This window comes from Candoia aspera, chromosome 2 (assembly GCF_035149785.1).
Source record: "Candoia aspera isolate rCanAsp1 chromosome 2, rCanAsp1.hap2, whole genome shotgun sequence".
NCBI lineage: Eukaryota > Metazoa > Chordata > Lepidosauria > Squamata > Boidae > Candoia > Candoia aspera.
Window position 1 is genome coordinate 37,996,032 of NC_086154.1, and position 18,578 is coordinate 38,014,609.

At 38.2% G+C, this 18,578-nt stretch overlaps 1 protein-coding gene across 3 annotated transcripts in view; it reads left to right on the forward strand.

Annotated features, from left to right (window-relative positions):
- GRM7 (glutamate metabotropic receptor 7) overlaps positions 1-11,935 on the forward strand; it is a 354,665-nt gene extending 342,730 nt beyond the window's left edge. For 2 of the 3 annotated variants that reach the window (XM_063291614.1, XM_063291615.1), the window contains one exon: positions 11,278-11,935. Coding sequence is in view for 2 of the 3 variants with exons in the window: in XM_063291615.1 (XP_063147685.1) it covers positions 11,278-11,327 (50 nt within the window). In the remaining variant the exon portion in view is untranslated. Of the gene's footprint in view, positions 1-2,511; positions 2,568-11,277 lie in introns of those variants that run through there. The other variant, XM_063291616.1, reaches the window with a different exon arrangement.
- Positions 11,936-18,578: the final 6,643 nt, after the last annotated feature.

Here is an 18,578-nt window from a genome sequence, read left to right on the forward strand (position 1 = left end):
TGCAGAAAAAAACAAGCTGGGATCTTCTGAATCATATATAGAAACTGAAAGGCTGCATATTTAAGGATGGACCAAGGATGAAATTATAAATTTTCTTTACATAGTGTAGTTCCATAGCCAAGTTGCTCAGATATTGTTGTGGATTATCCCATTTTCTCCTCATATGAATCTTGAGTGAGTTAGCTTTGGAAATAAGTTTACCTAACAGACTGTGGCTAATCAGGAATCTGAATTTGAGATCAGTTCTGCATAATGTTGATGCTCATCTTACTGCCGGTGGGCATGAATGTGCTTAAAGACACCTTCTTTGGCATCCTTCCATAGTTCTTTTCCAACCTGGTTCTTTTAATTTTTAAAGTGTTCCTTTACTGGGGGGTGGGGGGGAATAGAAAGGTGACCTGTTTCAAACAAAATTGGGCAAGCCTTGGGGCTCATAGGCATTATCGGAAAATAAAAGCTGTGGGTAGCTGTTGTAGAGAGAAAGGAAGATGACCTTGAGGGCAATGGACCAGAACTGTTAGCAAAGCAGTTGGTGGGAGGTGGGGAAGACTGGCAAGGTTCTGTGACTTCAGTCAATCTTAATAAAAGTTTTAGCCTTTCTGTGGAATTGATTTCTTGATGTGGTCTACCTAGTGGGGCTGACACTGTAGCTACATACTCTGATTGAAACTAGATCCACCTAAGCCACAAAAAAAGACAAAGGTGAGCTAAGGAATGGTACAGGGTTAGGGAGTGGTGGGGAACATTCCCATCAGTTTGCCTCCTGGTCGATTGATCTTCTGTGACTGCCTTGGTGTCCTTGCAATAGGAAACCTCATAGCTGCCCTACTTGCCCATTTGTGACAGCACCCACAACACCATCTCAAAATTCCTAATGTATGTATTGAATGAGTTTAGTCATATTCAGGAATTTCAAGACAGATGACACTGAAATAGGCTTGAGATTTCTGCTTTTTTAAATTAGAGGTCCTTAAAATTCAGTATAAATGGTAAGACCTGGCTTTGTTGCAGAATACTGCATTTTACAGCTGCCCAGAGTCTGTAGCTTAATATGTCCTGCCATAGAACTGCTTTTGGGTGGTGGTGCAAGATGGAGACAAGCAGACAATCCACATAAATAACAAAATAATCTAATCTAATCTAATCTAATCTAATCTTTCCTACCTCTAAGTATGAGAATATTTGGTTTTCTTTCAATGAAATATCCCATTACGTCCTTGCTTAAAAATAAAGAATAAGTAAAACTTGACTTAATTAAATTTACCCCCCACTTTTTTTTCCCCTAATCAACCATTTGGAATCATCCCCAATAGTAACTAGTTGAAGTTCTGAGATGTTTGCTTCTCCTCAAAAGTGGCAACATTATTCAGTTAAAGTCAGATTTTCTTTTTTCTTTTTTTCTTTTCTTTTTTCTTTTTGAAAAAAGGCTTCCAATCCCTTGGCACCAATAGGATCTTCTCTTGAAACTTAAATAACAAATTTGGAAAAGGAATTTTTGATGAGACTGAGCGGGGAGAGAGGAAAATACCCATTCCAGATACCCATAATCTTTAGATTACACAGGCATTTCTTGGCTTTTGCTTTGATGATCAAAACAGAGGATTAAATGCACTGATGCAATTACTTTCCTATCTCATTTGGTCTTCAGTCTCGAGTTTATCTGCAATTTATTTTTAGCATCCTTTTCAGTAAAATGATGTTGGCTTTATTTTTCTGGTCATTGCCCAGGGAGAGCTTATGCTCCTGAGTTGCATTTCCTCAGAAAAGTTTAATGTCTTTGTCCATTAATGAGGCTTATACCTGCATTTGGTTTGCTAAAAAAAGATTTATTAAAGCATGTGATGTGCCTACAGATGCATTTGCTTTATTTTAACGGCCATCCCTTTTATTACATGACTGTGAACATATATAGGTCAACAGTAATGTACTGATGTGTTCTCAGTTTGAAGCAAATTAATTTCTTCTGCAAATTAGTGGCTTTTCATGCTAAGTCAATTGTAAATGATTTTAGATAGTGATTTTCTATTTATTTTCCTATTTTGCATTGATTGAGTATCTATACAGTCAGTAGATATTGCCATAGTTCAGATGGCATAATGTAAAATTTTCTGCAGATTATATGCAGTCTGTTGAGAACATGAAAGAGCATCAGCAGGCAAGAGATGGTTACAAAAATGCTTTTGTATATCCATGTTTTTCTCCCAATTTTCCCAATTTATGATAGTAAGAGTTATATGATACTTGGTGATACAGCAAAATAATATTAAGGTGTTGCTCCTGCAAGAATAATTCAACTTCAACAAATTGCTTGCTGATAGGCTGAGTTCTTATTCTCATTAGAGAGTGGATCAAGCTCAGTGTAGCTATGCTAATCTTGCTTCTTTTTATTTTAAAATCTATTAAAATAAAATCCTATTTTCACATTATTAAACATCTGCCTAAAGCTTTCTTTAATGAATACGTACATCTCCAAGATGGTCCACTGCTGCATTGTATTTACTTTCTAAACAGGTCTGTGAGGGCAGCCATATTTCTTCCTTATCTCAATTTATCTCATCTCATCTCATCTCATTTCATCTCATCTCATATTCTGCCATTATTTTCATGGGCCAGTTGTAATACATGTGGCAGCTGCCACACTTTCTAAGCACTACATTGAGCAGGATGGGACCTCAAGGCTTCAGGTAATCTTTATTTGGTCAAGGACCAGAACAAAATGAACAGAGAGACAGACAAATAGAAAATACAAAGCAACAACCTAGTTCAAGCAGGAGAGAGAAATAGCATTATAGCACAGACTAGAGTAATTACTGAGACCTTAATATTTTTAATACTGAAACTATAATCTATAACTAGAATAGCATAATGAAACAAAAGCCATTTCAAGATCATTCCTAAAACCAGAAAGATCGTATTTTAATAGTTTAACTGTAATCTATGAAACTACGCCGTTATGGAACTGAAAAAAGGCAATAACATCATCCCTGTACCAGCTTTTTCCTTATTTCCATTGCAGCAACACAAAAACCAGTTACTGAGCAAGTGATAGAAGGTTTCAAATCTTCTAAAAGAAACTTCAAAGGTTTCTTCTGACATGCTTGTCCAATCTTTCAGCATGTTTGTGCAATAGGGGCAACAATGAGATTGGTCCAAATGGCCCTGTAAAATTTACAGTGTAGTAATAATTTCTAGAGAGCCAGTTTGGTGTAGTGGTGAAGGCACCAGGCTAGAAACCAGGCGACCGTGAGTTCTAGTCCTGCCTTAGGCCCAAAGCCGGCTGGGTGACCTTGGGCCAGTCATTTTCTCTGTCTCAGCCCTGGGAAGGAAGCAAAGGCAAAATGCTTCTGGAAAATCTTGCCAAGAAAACTTCAGGGACTTGTCCGGGCAGTCTCCAAGAATCGGACACGCTTGAATGGATTAAAAATAAAAATAATAATTTTTCATTAGCCACACATGGGCAAGTATGTTCAGTTAATGGAATATTAGTGTCCCTGTGTTGCAGCAATGCAGAAATAAGGATGTTTAAAGCTTTAAAGAATGCTTTTCTTAGCTTGGGAAAAGTGATAGTATGTAAATAATTTGCTGGTTCCCATATATCCTTAACAACCCAAATTTTGTTGTTCTGGGACAACCTATTTACTTCAACCTGATGCTTCATATCATTTATTCTTTGGATGAGCATTTTCTTAGCTTGATCATATCCTAATGGCATTAAAAATGGTGTCCAAAACATGTACTTTGCAAGCTTCTGCACTCTCACCAATTTCAGTTTGAGGGAAAGTTGTCAGCAACAACTGAATATGGCAAGTCTTGTGGGAGAAACTGTATTTTTAGCCAATAATTAACCATCAATCTCCAAGTTCATACCTGAATTTTAGGCATTTGTATCTCCAGTGTAACATGGTCATTGGCTGTCCCATTGGGGCAACAGGGATGGCTGTCAGGAACTTCATTTGCACCAGCTCCAGTTCATCTTTTTTGGCATAAATTCCCACCTCCATACAGTATATATTAAATGAAGATGGAGGTAGTATACATCTCTGACAAACTCCTCTTTGCACACATATGGTGCCAGAGAGGGGCCCAAATGAGTTACAACAACTCTTAGAAAAGCATTTGAATATAAATTCTGGAGCAGAAAAAGGAGGTGCCTATCAATAGATATGTCTTTACATTTTCCAAAAGGCTGTTCTAGATATTGAATCAAGATAGCTTTAAAATATAAAAGGCCACATATAGGGAGGTTTTCATTTTCTGAGTATACTTTTATTAAGATGACGAAGAATGAAAATATGGCCTATTGTTGAGCTCCCTTCTATAAAACCTGCCTGCTCCTTCTTCATTATACCTTCTGTTTCTATCCCAATCTTGTAGTTTGTGATGTGTTTAGTATATTATTTCCTAACCACACTCAGAAGACTAATGGGTCTATAATTAACTGGGTTGTTTTGTGGCCTTTTTTATAAATTGGTATGACTATTGTGAGCCCCAAGTCTTTTGGAATGTTACCAGTTTAATTGATAAATATTAATAGGGATGAGAAGAGAAGCACCCTCCACTTTAGCATGGTAGTCAATAAGATTTACCTGAGGTGTCATTATTGCTAATTGAAAGAGACCTCAAGGCAGAAGTTAAGGGTCCCAAGCCAAGAGAGAGGGTGCAAAATGATCAGCAACATTGATGTGGACAACTGTAGTAGGAAGAACTTGCCACAAATACATCTGAGAAAGATATGGAGACTTGTTTCTCCAAAAGAAGCCATGATGGTTCAAAAACTATTCTCCTAGTATTAGCTCTCAATGTTAACTTCCCTCTTTTCCTTTCAGCTTGATCTAGATCAATTGGTCAGGAAGTTATTTTCATAATAACATTGTGGTTGTTGTTTTTGGTCCTACAGAAAGCAATACTGTGTGGATAAATAGAACACACAGTCTTGTACAGTCCAGATATGCATTTGCTTATGTTTATAGTTCCTCACTCATCAAGATAAGTTTATACTGTATGTGATTTATTTATGAACATTCATCAGCTGGTTAACATATAGCTTAACATGCATGATTTAGCAGTTTACATTTAAGACAAGTGCATATTTGAATAACTTGGGTGCTTCTTAACAGAGCATGCTACTTGTATACTGTATGCTCCCCACTCAACCATTTCCAGTTTTATACAATCCACATTCGTTCACTCCTGGCCCTATTCTTGTTCCCCTGTCTTCAATCACCATTCTATTAAAGTACACAAATCATCCACTTTCTTTCTTTTTGCCATTTATGTATAACTTGCAATCATGCACTCCATTTTCCTTGTGAAATAAAACAACTTGCTCTTTGATACTTCTGTGTTCAGACCCATACTCCTCATTGCTTCATACAATCTATCTACCTTATGTGTGAATCATTGTTTTCTCAATCAGCAACACGCATCATCTACATACAAAACACCTCTATTTTCACCAGAAGCATTCCTTATACCTTTGCCCCTGTACCAAGGTGGCATCACACATCCTTGTCTTCTTTCTGCTCAGTGTTGAGCGTTCCATTTATTTTCCTGCCTGCTTTTCTTCCAATATTCCAAGAATTACTCCACCCATAATCTTACTGCAATCAGGAAATTACTCCATAACCATGCTAAAGATTTCATAATTCACTTCATCATATCCTTTCTCTAAATCAACAAATGTATAACAAAGTTCAGTGTCATACAAATTGTAGCCATGTGTGGGAAATATTAACTTTCAGTGGCTTCTACTGCTGGCCTTAGTTTATTCCAGTGATAGTACAGCACTTTCTCTGTTAGAACTATTAATCACTCTGTTTGCATTTGCATTCTTCAAAGCAGTATCCTCACGGGTACTTATTTGTGCTGCAGCTTGCATTCACTTAATCTTCAGTGCCTCATATCTGTCCTTTATATAACATTATTAAACATGATTCTGTTTTGGTGGTCATTTAACCAGAAAACAAAACATTTATCATCTTGCTTCCATGAATATTTGGCCTGCACTTCCTTAGATGTACTTGAAAATACAGAATTTAATATATACTTTAAAGCAATCTGATAAGAGAAGTCCTACAGTCATGTCAGCAAAATATAGAAATACTATATTAGGCAGTCTTGGTGTTATAAATTATCTAACTTTCCTTGGATAGAAACAGTAGAACAGGCAAAGAAACAAATCTGGCAGAAATCAAATTACTTTAACTACAAACTCACAGACCATTTTCTTCTTGTTCCCTAACGGGACCTCTTGTTTCTCTATTTACTTCAATTCAATACCAGCTACAAATGAATCTTTTCAAAACTATATGTGTGAAGTATTACATCTCGCAGTAGAAATTAGGTTTTCTTTGAAGAAGGGGCAGTGCTCAGTGTGTAGAAACAAAAGCAAATATTTCTCTCCCAGTATTGGTCCTGTTTTGGTTCACACTCTTGTCTTTGGGTGAGAAATAGAGAACTATTAAATGCTGCAACTGGATTGCATTAAAACAGAACATACTGCGCTGTGTTATCATGAGGAAATAGTATTAAACATACACTTTACAGTTACCACGAAATGGAAAAAGGTTAAAGAGAAAATCTAACATTGATGTTCTTTCTGAAGATGAATTGGTCACGTCGCAGGGTTCTTTATCTATTATTAAACAATATTATCTTCATGTGAATGAACAAGATTCAACTGATGACGACCTGCTATTCCTGCTGCAGGTGTTGATAAGAATGGAGGTCTAAGTGCCATCCTTGCTCCATTCCAAAAAATCTACCTGCTAAACATGGTAGGAGAGGGAGGTTGTCCGCCATGAGTACATGCTAGTCAGCTGTGGTATAGGTCAGCAGTGGGTCTATGTTCTTGCAGCTCAGAAGGTTCTTCACATGGATGAATGAGATAAAAATAAGAAAATTATCATCTAACACCTCCTTACCAAACATTGCAATTTGCTGCACATAAAAAGGAAGCAACCTAAGCACAATCCAATATGCACAGAGAGACAGAGAGAGGTGCTTTTCAAAGCACAGCAAACAGAGTTGATGGGAAGCATAAAATTAGTTTGAAGTCAAGAGACCAAGCCACCAGAAGTCTGGAAATTATCAAGTTTATAATGTTAGTTATTTAATTGCATTTCAAAGGAAGCAGGCTTTTTTTATGCTTGCCGGTGGACTGAAGTGAGCTTTTAACTGAACAGGGAATTACATTCGGTTGAAAAAACACTTTTCTCATTGGGTAACTGTACATCAAGCTATTCTCCAGAAGACCTGCAGAATTCTTTTTTCTAATCTGATCTAAATTCAGGAACAACTTGTAGATTCTGGATTATTGCAGTGTGGCATTTAGTGTTATGATTCATAACAGGGGATATCTAATCTACTTAATAAGATTGTCTATATAAGGTGAAATGAGCCCCCAATTTTTGTGATTCACAACACAGCAGAACACCAGTACTGCACTGAGCCATATTTATGAAATTACTATTTTTTTCCCTGCCATTTACGTGAGGCAGCAAAAAAAAAAAAAGCCTGTAAAGCATTACTGGCCAATAAAATATCACTGGAAGAATAGTTCTTATAGAATGCAAATTCTGAAGACTTATTATACTCTAAAACCAGAGGTTACTTACTCTATTGTTATGATAAGCTCATTATATTTAAAATACTGATGATATCATACATATGTATAACTCTGTAAAGTGCTATCTCTTCCTGTTTACTACCTAGGTTTTTGTTTTTGCTTTACCATATCATGGAATACTGGACACCCACTCTTATTTTTACCTCAATAACTTTCACTCAATTTCAGAGACATTTACCATAAGTCTGTTGTGATCTGACACCGTCACAACAGAACATACGTGCTGCAGAGCTTCAACTGTGATTCTGCACCTTTGAGTTCATATCACCCATTGCAAAGCTCTAAAACCTGAACTCGATGTGTAATCCATTCTGACTATCTTGTATATACATTTTATGACATCTAATGCAATTGCTATTATTACTTTCAGGATCTTGTTTACCAGGTGTTCATATCAGATTAGATTTATGGCATTTTGCAGTGACAGATGCCCACAATGTTACAGCTGATTTCATTCCCCCCACCCCAACCACAGGCATAATCAACCTGCAGCTGCTCCAATACAGATTCAGAGAAGGAATTAAACTGGTGCCTAGCCAGGCAGCTTTCCTTTAATATAACAAGCATTCATTTCAGTGGAACTCCTAAATGAAGCCCCCAAGTGGATCATATAATTCCTTTTTCTGTGTGAATGATGGAATTCAAGCCTATCTTGAGTACTTCTAGATGGTAGAATATTTATATGTGCATATAGCACAACGGGGTAAAATTTTCTAAAGCATGAATATAAGATAATTTTGTCTCTGAGTTTCATGTTATTGCTTGCTAGATAGTGAATATTGACAGTTTAAATGCAATTTATTTTGGATGGGGGGATGGAGATAGAAACAGAGATATAGTCATAAAAAGAAGTGAATGTAGCCAGTATATTAAATATCTTCAAAATGTGAAACCTCCATAAATTATTTCAACGGGAGCTTTTTTTTTTCCTTAAACGGAATAGAAAATAGTCCTTCATCAATGGCAAGAAAGTCTGTTCTCCAAACTGGCAATTAGGGATTCGTTATTCTTGGTTTTGTACACTGGATGAACCTTGCTTGAATTTGTCATGCTGCTTAGTTACTAGCAGCACTATCCAACATAGTCAGAAGTAAATTCTATTGAGTTCAGTTGCTTCATTTCCAGGCATGTGGGCATATAACTGCAAACCTTTGGTCACAGGCCACAAATGGTCTTTGGCTGACTTCCCTGTAACCAGTGAACCCTTTACTACATCTCAGTGGATTTGACTCTTTCTTCTCTGCCATATAGTTGATTGACAATGGAGAAAGCTGCACAGCTTATCTACTGGCATGCATCTCTGCAATTATTGGAGGTGGACAACAGTGAGACTGCATTAGTTCAGATGCCTTGAACAATTTTCATCTGGAAAATACAGGGAGGGAAGGCACACAGTGGTAATTAAATATGCTAGAAAGGAAGAGGTGGGAAAAGATAACTGCGATAGGGAGAAATGAATGGATGCTTCTGTCTTTACGGACATATATTAGAATGGAAGACCAAGATTTTCCCTTCCAAGCTTTGGATCTTCAGCAGCACAGGTGCAAAGTCTGGGGATGGGAGATTGTGGTGATCCTCCAAGACACTTTAGGGGTGACCTGAGGTCCTGTGCTACATCCAATAGAATGTGAGTAGCAGTGTCTGAAGTTGGATTGTAGGGACAACCTGAAGTTCAGTTGCTTGTGTTGTTCAGTAGGTTCCCTTCTGAGCTTCTCTATCTCATCTCCAGCTATTCTTCCTGATCCGGATCCCTTTAGCTTCTAGACACTGGACCCAGATTTCTTCCATACCTCCTATTCATTCTGGGGTAGAGATGTACTGTACAACTGGGTATCATTGGCATATTGATGATATTTTACCCCAAACCATTGAATAGCTCTCCAAGCAGCTTCATGTAAATAAAATGGTGGAAAGGGTTGACCCTTGAAGTATCCCATATTGAAATACCTAAAGCTTCTTTGGCTAGGGGCCAGAGGCCACTGCCACTTTCTCTTCCTCCTCCTCCTTCACCCCACAGCCCACTCTCACCAGCAACAGGTGGGGGACTTGTTTCTCTGCCTGAGGTGAGGCAGCTGGTGAAGCCATCACCTATGAGGATCGTGGGTTCAGATATCCCAATAGTAAGAAATCTGTCTGGAACCAGTCAGGTCTCAGTAAAGTATTTCTTTATTGTAAGTTACAGTTTCATCTCCATCTAAAGACTCAAGTGAATAAGGTTTCCCAGTTCCCTCCTTTTACTTGCCCCAGTTTCCCGCCTTCTTTTGAAATTGAATATTTACAACTGCTATTGGTTTTACATGATTCCCAGCAACATACTTCACTGTCTGTTTGCTGATAAAATGTTAGCCACAACACTGGCGTCAGCTTGCTGGGTCAGTTCGTGATGTCTCCGTTTCTCACATAGCAATCAATCCTCCCCCTCCCTCCTTTACAAACCATGACATCACCAAAATGGCAGCCTAGGGTGATGTTAGCACTCTCTTCCTCACTCTTGTGGGTTGGGTGAATATATTTGTTTTTGGGCCCATGGATGATTTTGGATGGTGGCCACATCCAGCCCATGGTCCATCAGTCGCTGGCCTAAAATTTTATCCTCTCATCCCTATCACACATAGACCGGAACACCTAATCAAAAAGGAATGGAATCACCACAGAATGGTCCCTCTACCCTTCTCCCCCACCCCCAATTCTCACAGTCAGTCCAGAAGGGTACCACAGCTGATGGTATCAAAAGTCACCAAGAGATCCAACAGGACAGATAGGCCACTCAAGGTCTAATAGGTCATTGATGAGAGTGACCAATATAGTTTCTGTCCCATGTCCAATCCTGAGGCCTGTCTGGAAATGAGACCTTTGCTCTGCAGATATCTTTCTGGGTAGGAAGGGCAAAAAAAAAAATTTTTTTTTTACATTTCCTTTGTTTCTCTTATTGCTACATATATTGATACTATAACATTAATCATGAATAAACAAAGCAGTTCCATAACTGAAATATGAGTTTTCAGTGGAAAAGGGTCACTTTTGAAGAATACCCTCAATTCATGTGAAGGTCTTCGTGTTGTATCAGGGCCTATACAAGACTGATTAGTCACTGAAATAAGACCTTTTTTTATTTACTTTCAAAGAAAAACAAAATAAATATGATAATGTACCTCCAGGGCCTGTGGGTTGGGAGGTGAGATAGCCTGTTGATAGGTCTCTATCAATTGTTTTGTTGGGTTTATCCATGGTAACCATTTGTTTTTGTTTTTGTTTTATCTTCTTTGCTAATTTTTTTTTAAATGGTCTTAATCTGTTAGCCACCCAGAGTCACATTTGCAAGAGGGGCAGCCATATAAATTGATTTGATGAATTATAAAATAAATAAGGGTAACAATCTTGTTAAAACATGTCTTGCAAGCTTCTGACATACAGTACATGAAGTAATTTTCTTTTGGGAGGCTATAGAAAAATCTAGCATTTTCTTTTTTAAAGTGGCTCATTTCTTATGAAGTTACATCCATTGCCTTTCTAGATACCACCCTGAAAAAATTACCCTTGTCTGTTGCGATGCAACAAAACTTTCCAAATGGCAATATGTATATACCATAGCAGAATTTTCCTCAGTTTCTTTTACTGGTGACTGTTTTTCTTCTGTTCTTTTTTCTTAGGCCCTGCTGCAAAAAAGAAGTATGTCAGTTATAACAACCTGGTAATCTAATCCGCTGCATCAGACGGAATCATGGGAGGATGGAAATTTTCATCCATTCAGTCACCAAACCTTATGTAGGCCTGTTCCTGAAGCTGCTGCATATGCACTGCTGGAAGTGTTGAAAGGCCAGGCACTTATTATGGAGGATCCAAGTATTCTGAACAGCTGCTCAGTGAAAATATTCTTACAATATTCTTGGCTTAATAAGTCACTGGCACTGCCATTAGGCTGTGATGTTGGACCTTTTTCTTTGTTTGGGAGACATTATCTCTGAGCTCCAACCTGCAACATTGGCCCAGCATCTCCTGGGTGGATTGCAATTGGCAAAGGTGACTTTCAAGGGGCTATTTTTGTCTTTATATGTACTTCCAAACTGCAAGTTTTTCAACTTTCTGTAAGAGTTTGTGATGATATTATTTCTTTCTTTGTTCTTTTCACATATTGCCATTTATGTTGTTTCAGAGGATTAACAGTGGTTTTGAATGCACAGCCTCATGCAAGACCTGTTCGCTTCACAGCACATTAAGTAGGAAAGAAAAAAAGACCCCAAGATTGGGAAGCATTTATGTTTGTAACATGTATGCTCATTATGGTATACCTACAATTCATATAAGTTTTTTTTTTTAAATTTAAAAAGGGAGAAAAAAGTCTTAAGACCAAAAACTGTGCTGATTAAGCCAGCCCCCCTCCCCTGCTTCTCACCTCCACCTCCACCTCCACCTCCACCCTCTGCCTTTCACAATTCTAATGGCAACAGAAAAAGCAGAAAGGTTTGCTGAGCTTTGATAGAGGTCCTCTCAGTATTTGGAATGCATGCCAGTAGTGTAATTTGTTCATATTTTATGTTAAGTATTTGTATTTGTGTTTCTATTTTTTTGTTTTTGTTTTTGTTTTCATTAAGTATATAACTTTGCAATAATTTCAATAATTCTTATGCTGTTTGGGAGGAAGAAAATGGCTTTTACATGTCTTGAATTTTTTTTTTCCTTTGTTGATGCCCTATTGACTGACTGGTGTGATTAAAAAAAAAAGAATTTTAAGGAAAAAAGCATGTATGTTTTATACTGTTTGTAATAAGTAATTTCGTTGATCTTGCTGCTTATGTGCCAATTTAGTGAGAACAAATCTTTGCTGCAAAACTCCCCCCTTTCCATATTCTCAATCCTGTGATATTGTCCAAGAATGTATCAATAAAACATTTTGGTTAAATTTTCTTTATGTATTGTTAACAATGCCTATTTTATTGGCATCACATCTGTATTTCATGATTTGTCAAGAAAAGACAGACAAGAGGATGCATGAACATGAGCTTTTCTAGCAAGTCTGCTTTCTGTACAAAGGAAGAATGGATCCTAAAACAGGAAGTTATCATTAGCCAAAGGAAATCCCACAGATATGTTATTCTGGTGTCTGGAAAACTTTCAAAATACTATACACGCAGTGATAAATGTCAGTAATAATTGCATAGAACTACTTGACTATAGATCCCAACCATGTAGCAAATCAAGATTTATAATATTCTCAAGACTACACAGTAACTTCAAAGCACAATAGATGTATGAATTAGTCTTCAGATAAGTCTTCAGATGAGTCCTAATCAGTCTCCAAGAACCAGACATGATTGAATGGGTTAAAAAAAACTCAGAATCCATAGGAATTCGGCTTAAATAGTAGTTTTTTTTTAAAAAAAAATCATTTCAATTGTGGGCGATTCTTGGAGACTGCCTGGATTATGCAGTTTTCTTGGCAAGGTTTTTCAGAAGTGGTTTGCCATTGCCTCCTTCCTAGAGCTGAGAGGAAGTGACTGGCCCAAGGTCACCCAGCTGGCTTTGGGCCCAAGGTGGGGCCAGAACTCAGTCGTCTGGTTTCTACCCTGATGCCATAACCACTACACCAAACTGGCTATCAAATAGTAGTAATAAGTGTTTAATAACTAGAAAAATGAAGAAATGATTCAGTCAACAGCTAAGTATTCTCTTTTTTGTGAATTTTACTAATGCCATATGTATTTTCTAGACAGCAAATGTTATAGAATGCCTTGTAATAGACATTATAGCCTATTCATAATCATAATATGAAGAAATTGTCCCTTTATTTTGGGGGATTTCTGGAAATTGTGTGTCTGTGTGTCAGTGTGTGTGTGTGTATGAGAGAGAGAGAATGAGAGAGAGAGAGAGATTAGCAAATTATAATTCAGTGCAGCATGAGGCAAAAAGATGTTAGAAATCTAAATATGTCACATATATGATGAAAGGAAAAGAATGGGGCAACCACTATAGGACAAACCAATGTAATTTATTCTACTACCAGATGAGAAAATGAACTTGCATGCTACCTTCAGGCGATGCAGCAATATTTGGTTTCTAATTTGAAGATGATATTCTAAAATATTTATCATCCCATTTTATCTAGACAACATGATAAATTACACTGATGAATGGTAATCAGCATCAAAACAATGTGTGACAGCTTAGAAAAAGTCTATAGATTAATGCTTCTGTGTACTGTACCAAGTTTGACTGAATTTTGCGACACTATTTTAAGAGGCTGAGGGGAAAAATAGGTCGCTGTAGAACTTTTCAAGAAGTCAGTCCTCATTGGGAACAGGTTTCTATGGAATGGCTCTCTGCACGCTTTTCCTTGCTTGCACCTAACAATGGCAAAAACCTATAGAAGAAACATACAGGTAGGCCTCATTTAACAACCACAATTGTGATTGGAATTTTGGTTGCTAAGCAAAGTGGTCATTAAGAGAATCTGACCCAATTTTATGACCTTTTTTGTGGCGGTCATTAAGCAAATAATTGTGGTTGTTAACCAAACCATGTGGTCCTTAAGCAAATCATGCTGTTCCCCATTGATTTTGCTTGCCAGAAGCTGGCTAAGAAGGTCAAAAATGGTAATCACATGACCATGGGATGCTGTGACAGTCATAAATGCAAACTGGTTGCCAAGCACACAAATTGTGATCACATGACCATGGGGATGCTGCAATGGTCATAAGCGTGAGGACCAGTTGTAAGTCATTGCTTCCAGCACTGTCATAAGTCTGGACCATTACTCAACGAATGGTTTTAAGCGAGGACTACCTGTACTATATTTTCTCTGTGTTGTGATCTCACAAAGTTGTGACCAGCACAAAAATTGGACTGCATGTTTCCTCCATAAGCCGATGCTGTCCACGGGCAGCCTCAAAGTGTATAAAATCAGTTAAGCCTGGTTCCCTGAGTTGTTGCTTGATTTGTGGAAGATTGGTTTCTCTCTCTCTCTCTCTCTCTCTCACAGACACACACACTGTAATTATACTGTGGGTTTATGTTATTTGTATTATGACTTTAAATGTTGTTAGCCATCCAGAATCAACACAATGAGATGAGCACCCATATAAAGCAAATAAAAAAAAAAACACTCAGCAATGGGGAAAGGCCCATATATTAAAAGAAAATATTGTATGGAAAATAGCAGTGATCATGCTACCATGCCCTTGCAGAATTTGGGAAGAGAGTTACAGCTCCAAGAGCTTCAATCATTTAGCAATATCTGAATTCATAATAACAGCTCCACCCTCATCAAAACGAATGAATGTGTCTTTGATCAGCTAGTAATTTTACAGAAGCTACCACATTTGCAAGGGTAGTTAAGGTAAATAATGAAAAATCTTAAAAAGCAACACTCCAGGTAAATATGTTTTATTCAGCATTGCATAGTACACAGACAAGAATTGTGAGTACTTTAAAAGCACAGGGGAGGTACGTATAAGTCCTGAAAATCCCCAGTAGCTTGCAAATGTCATTTCAGGAAAGAAGTGAATGACAAAATCAATTGATTCTTTTGTACAGGCTGTTTTGATTTCCCTAAACCTATTTTATCCAGGAGAAATGGGTTCCCCCTGTGCTTTCTCCATAGTATTATTAGCAACAAAGGTGGTGATTGGATATAATTCACAAAGCTGCAGTAGATAATCTTATTTATAAAGATATAGATCAAGGGTTTGGACTGTATTTTACAGCACAAGAAATATAAACCCTATAAAATTAAACACCTGAATTGATTGGGTGAACCCATTCTGAAACTCTAGAATAGTCATTCCAGAGGTAATTTAGTTGACTTGATCCCTGTAATTGGAGTGACATTTAAAGAAAACAAATTATCTTTCTCCCATATTTTAAAAGAAAATATATTCTATTGCAAGGAGATAATATTTTAAACAGTAGACCATGGACACAGTAATCAACCACTTTCCTTATTCAGGTGATACATTCCTGTGTAGAATTCAGTGTCTAAGTAATGATCAGCAGTCTCTCCCTGTTCCAATTTGCACAGGAGACATTACAGAAGTCCAAAAAAATACAACTAGTCCTCACTTAACAACCATTTGTTTAGTGACAGTTTGGACTTACAACAGTACTGAAAAACCTGAGTTACGACTGGTCTTCACTTGACTGTTGCAGCATCCCCACAGTCACGTGGTCACGATTTGGGTGCTTAGCAACCAAAATTCTGGTCCCAATTGTGGTAGGTAAGTGAGGGCTACCTGTAGTGCAAGTGTCTGTAGCAAGGAACCTTGGTGCAGTCCTAGAGTTCTGGCACACTTGGAAATGTCTGAATGCACCCAAAGGCTCCCCTCTGCTATCATCTTGGAACTTTGGACTCACTGATGTTGCATTGCAACTTAGAAAGGGAAGGGCTTGTTCACTGTTTGCTGTGAGAACTACACATGAATGCATTCCCTGAACAGAGCTGATCAATGAAGCCAAACGATATCCGAAACACATATGGATCCACATCTATAGGGGACTGCCAGATACTTTTACATTTGAACAGCTGGGAGTTCTGACCCACAGTTATCTTAAAACTGGTAACAAACTCCCCAATTTTGAAAAATAGTACACAGGTTACAGCAAATCTACAATCTGTCCACATCTAGTGCATTTGTTTGATTCTCCCCTCCCCTCCACCCCCATAAAAAAGCTGAAGAACAAACTGGAGGAAAAAAAAAATCTCTTCAGTGTTATATACATTTTTCTTTCAATATTTACAAAAATGAGAACACTCCTGTGTGGTATATAGTTAATGTTTCCATCTATGCTGACTTCCAATGTCAGTGGTAATGTTTTTTCTATTAACTAAGACTATTGTCAAATGTTGAATAATGTGTATGAAAATGTTAGAGGTGGGGAGAGGATAGTTTGAAATAAAGAGCTGGAATATTTCATTTTAACTAAACAATAATTTTAACTAAACAATAATATGCAGTGGAGGTGAAGAATAGATTTAAGGGACTGGACTTAGTAGATCGGGTCCTGGAAGAACTATGGACAGAAGTTCACAACATTGTTCAGGAGGCGGCAACAAAATACATCCCAAAGAAAGAGAAAACCAAGAAGGCAAAATGGCTGTCTGCTGGGACACTAGAAGTAGCCCAAGAAAGAAGGAAAGCACAAGGCAACAGTGATAGGGGGAGATATGCCCAATTAAATGCAAAATTCCAGAGGTTAGCCAGAAGAGATAAGGAATTATTTTTAAACAAGCAATGCGCGGAAGTGGAAGAAGACAATAGAATAGGAAGGACAAGAGACCTCTTCCAGAAAATTAGAAACATCGGAGGTAAATTTCAGGGCAAAATGGGTATGATCAAAAACAAAGATGGCAAGGACCTAACAGAAGAAGAAGAGATCAAGAAAAGGTGGCAAGAATATACAGAAGACCTGTATAGGAAGGATAACAATATCGGGGAGGCTTTGATGGTGTGGTCAGTGAGCTAGAGCCAGACATCCTGAAGAGTGAGGTTGAGTGGGCCTTGAGAAGCATTGCTAATAACAAGGCAGCAGGAGACGACAGCATCCCAGCTGAACTGTTCAAAATCTTGCAAGATGATGCTGTCAAGGTAATGCATGCTATATGCCAGCAAATTTGGAAAACACAAGAATGGCCATCAGATAGGAAAAAATCAACTTATATCCCCATACCAAAAAAAGGGAAACACTAAAGAATGTTCAAACTATCGAACAGTGGCACTCATTTCACATGCCAATAAGGTAATGCTCAAGATCCTGCAAGGTAGACTTCAGCAATTCATGGAGCGAGAATTGCCAGATGTACAAGCTGGGTTTAGAAAAGGCAGAGGAACTAGAGACCAAATTGCCAATATCTGCTGGATAATGGAAAAAGCCAGGGAGCTTCAGAAAAACATCTATTTCTGTTTTATTGACTATTCTAAAGCCTTTGACTGTGTGGACCATCACAAATTGTGGCAAGTTCTTAGTGGTATGGGGATACCAAGTCATCTTGTCTGTCTCCTGAAGAATCTGTGTAACGACCAAGTAGCAACAGTAAGAATAGACCACGGAACAACGGACTGGTTGAAGATTGGGAAAGGAGTACGGCAGGGCTGTATACTCTCACCCTACCTATTCAACTTGTACGCAGAACACATCATGCGACATGCTGGGCTTGAGGAATCCAAGGCTGGAGTTAAAATCACTGGAAGAAACATTAACAATCTCAGATATGCAGATGATACCACTTTGATGGCTGAAAGAGAAGAGGAACTGAGAAGCCTTATGATGAAGGTGAAAGAAGAAAGTGCAAAAGCTGGCTTGCAGCTAAACCTCAAAAAAACCAAGATTATGGCAACCAGCTTGATTGATAACTGGCAAATAGAGGGAGAAAATGTAGAAGCAGTGAAGGACTTCGTATTTCTAGGTGCGAAGATTACTGCAGATGCTGACTGCAGTCAGGAAATCAGAAGACACTTAATCCTTGGGAGAAGAGCAATGACAAATCTCGATGAAATAGTTAAGAGCAGAGACATCACACTGACAACAAAGGTCCGCGTAGTTAAAGCAATGGTGTTCCCCGTAGTAACATATGGCTGCGAGAGCTGGACCATAAGGAAGGCTGAGAGAAGGAAGATAGATGCTTTTGTACTGTAGTGTTGGAGGAAAATTCTGAGAGTGCCTTGGACTGCAAGAAGATCAAACCAGTCCATACTCCAGGAAATCAAGCCAGACTGCTCACTTGAGGGAATGATATTAAAGGCAAAACTGAAATACTTTGGCCACATAATGAGAAGACAGGACACCCTGGAGGAGATGCTGATGGTAGGGAGAGTGGAAGGCAAAAGGAAGAGGGACCGACCAAGGGCAAGATGGATGGATGATATTCTAGAGGTGACGGACTCATCCCTGGGGGAGCTGGGGGTGTTGACGACCGACAGGAAGCTCTGGCGTGGGCTGGTCCATGAAGTCACAAAGAGTC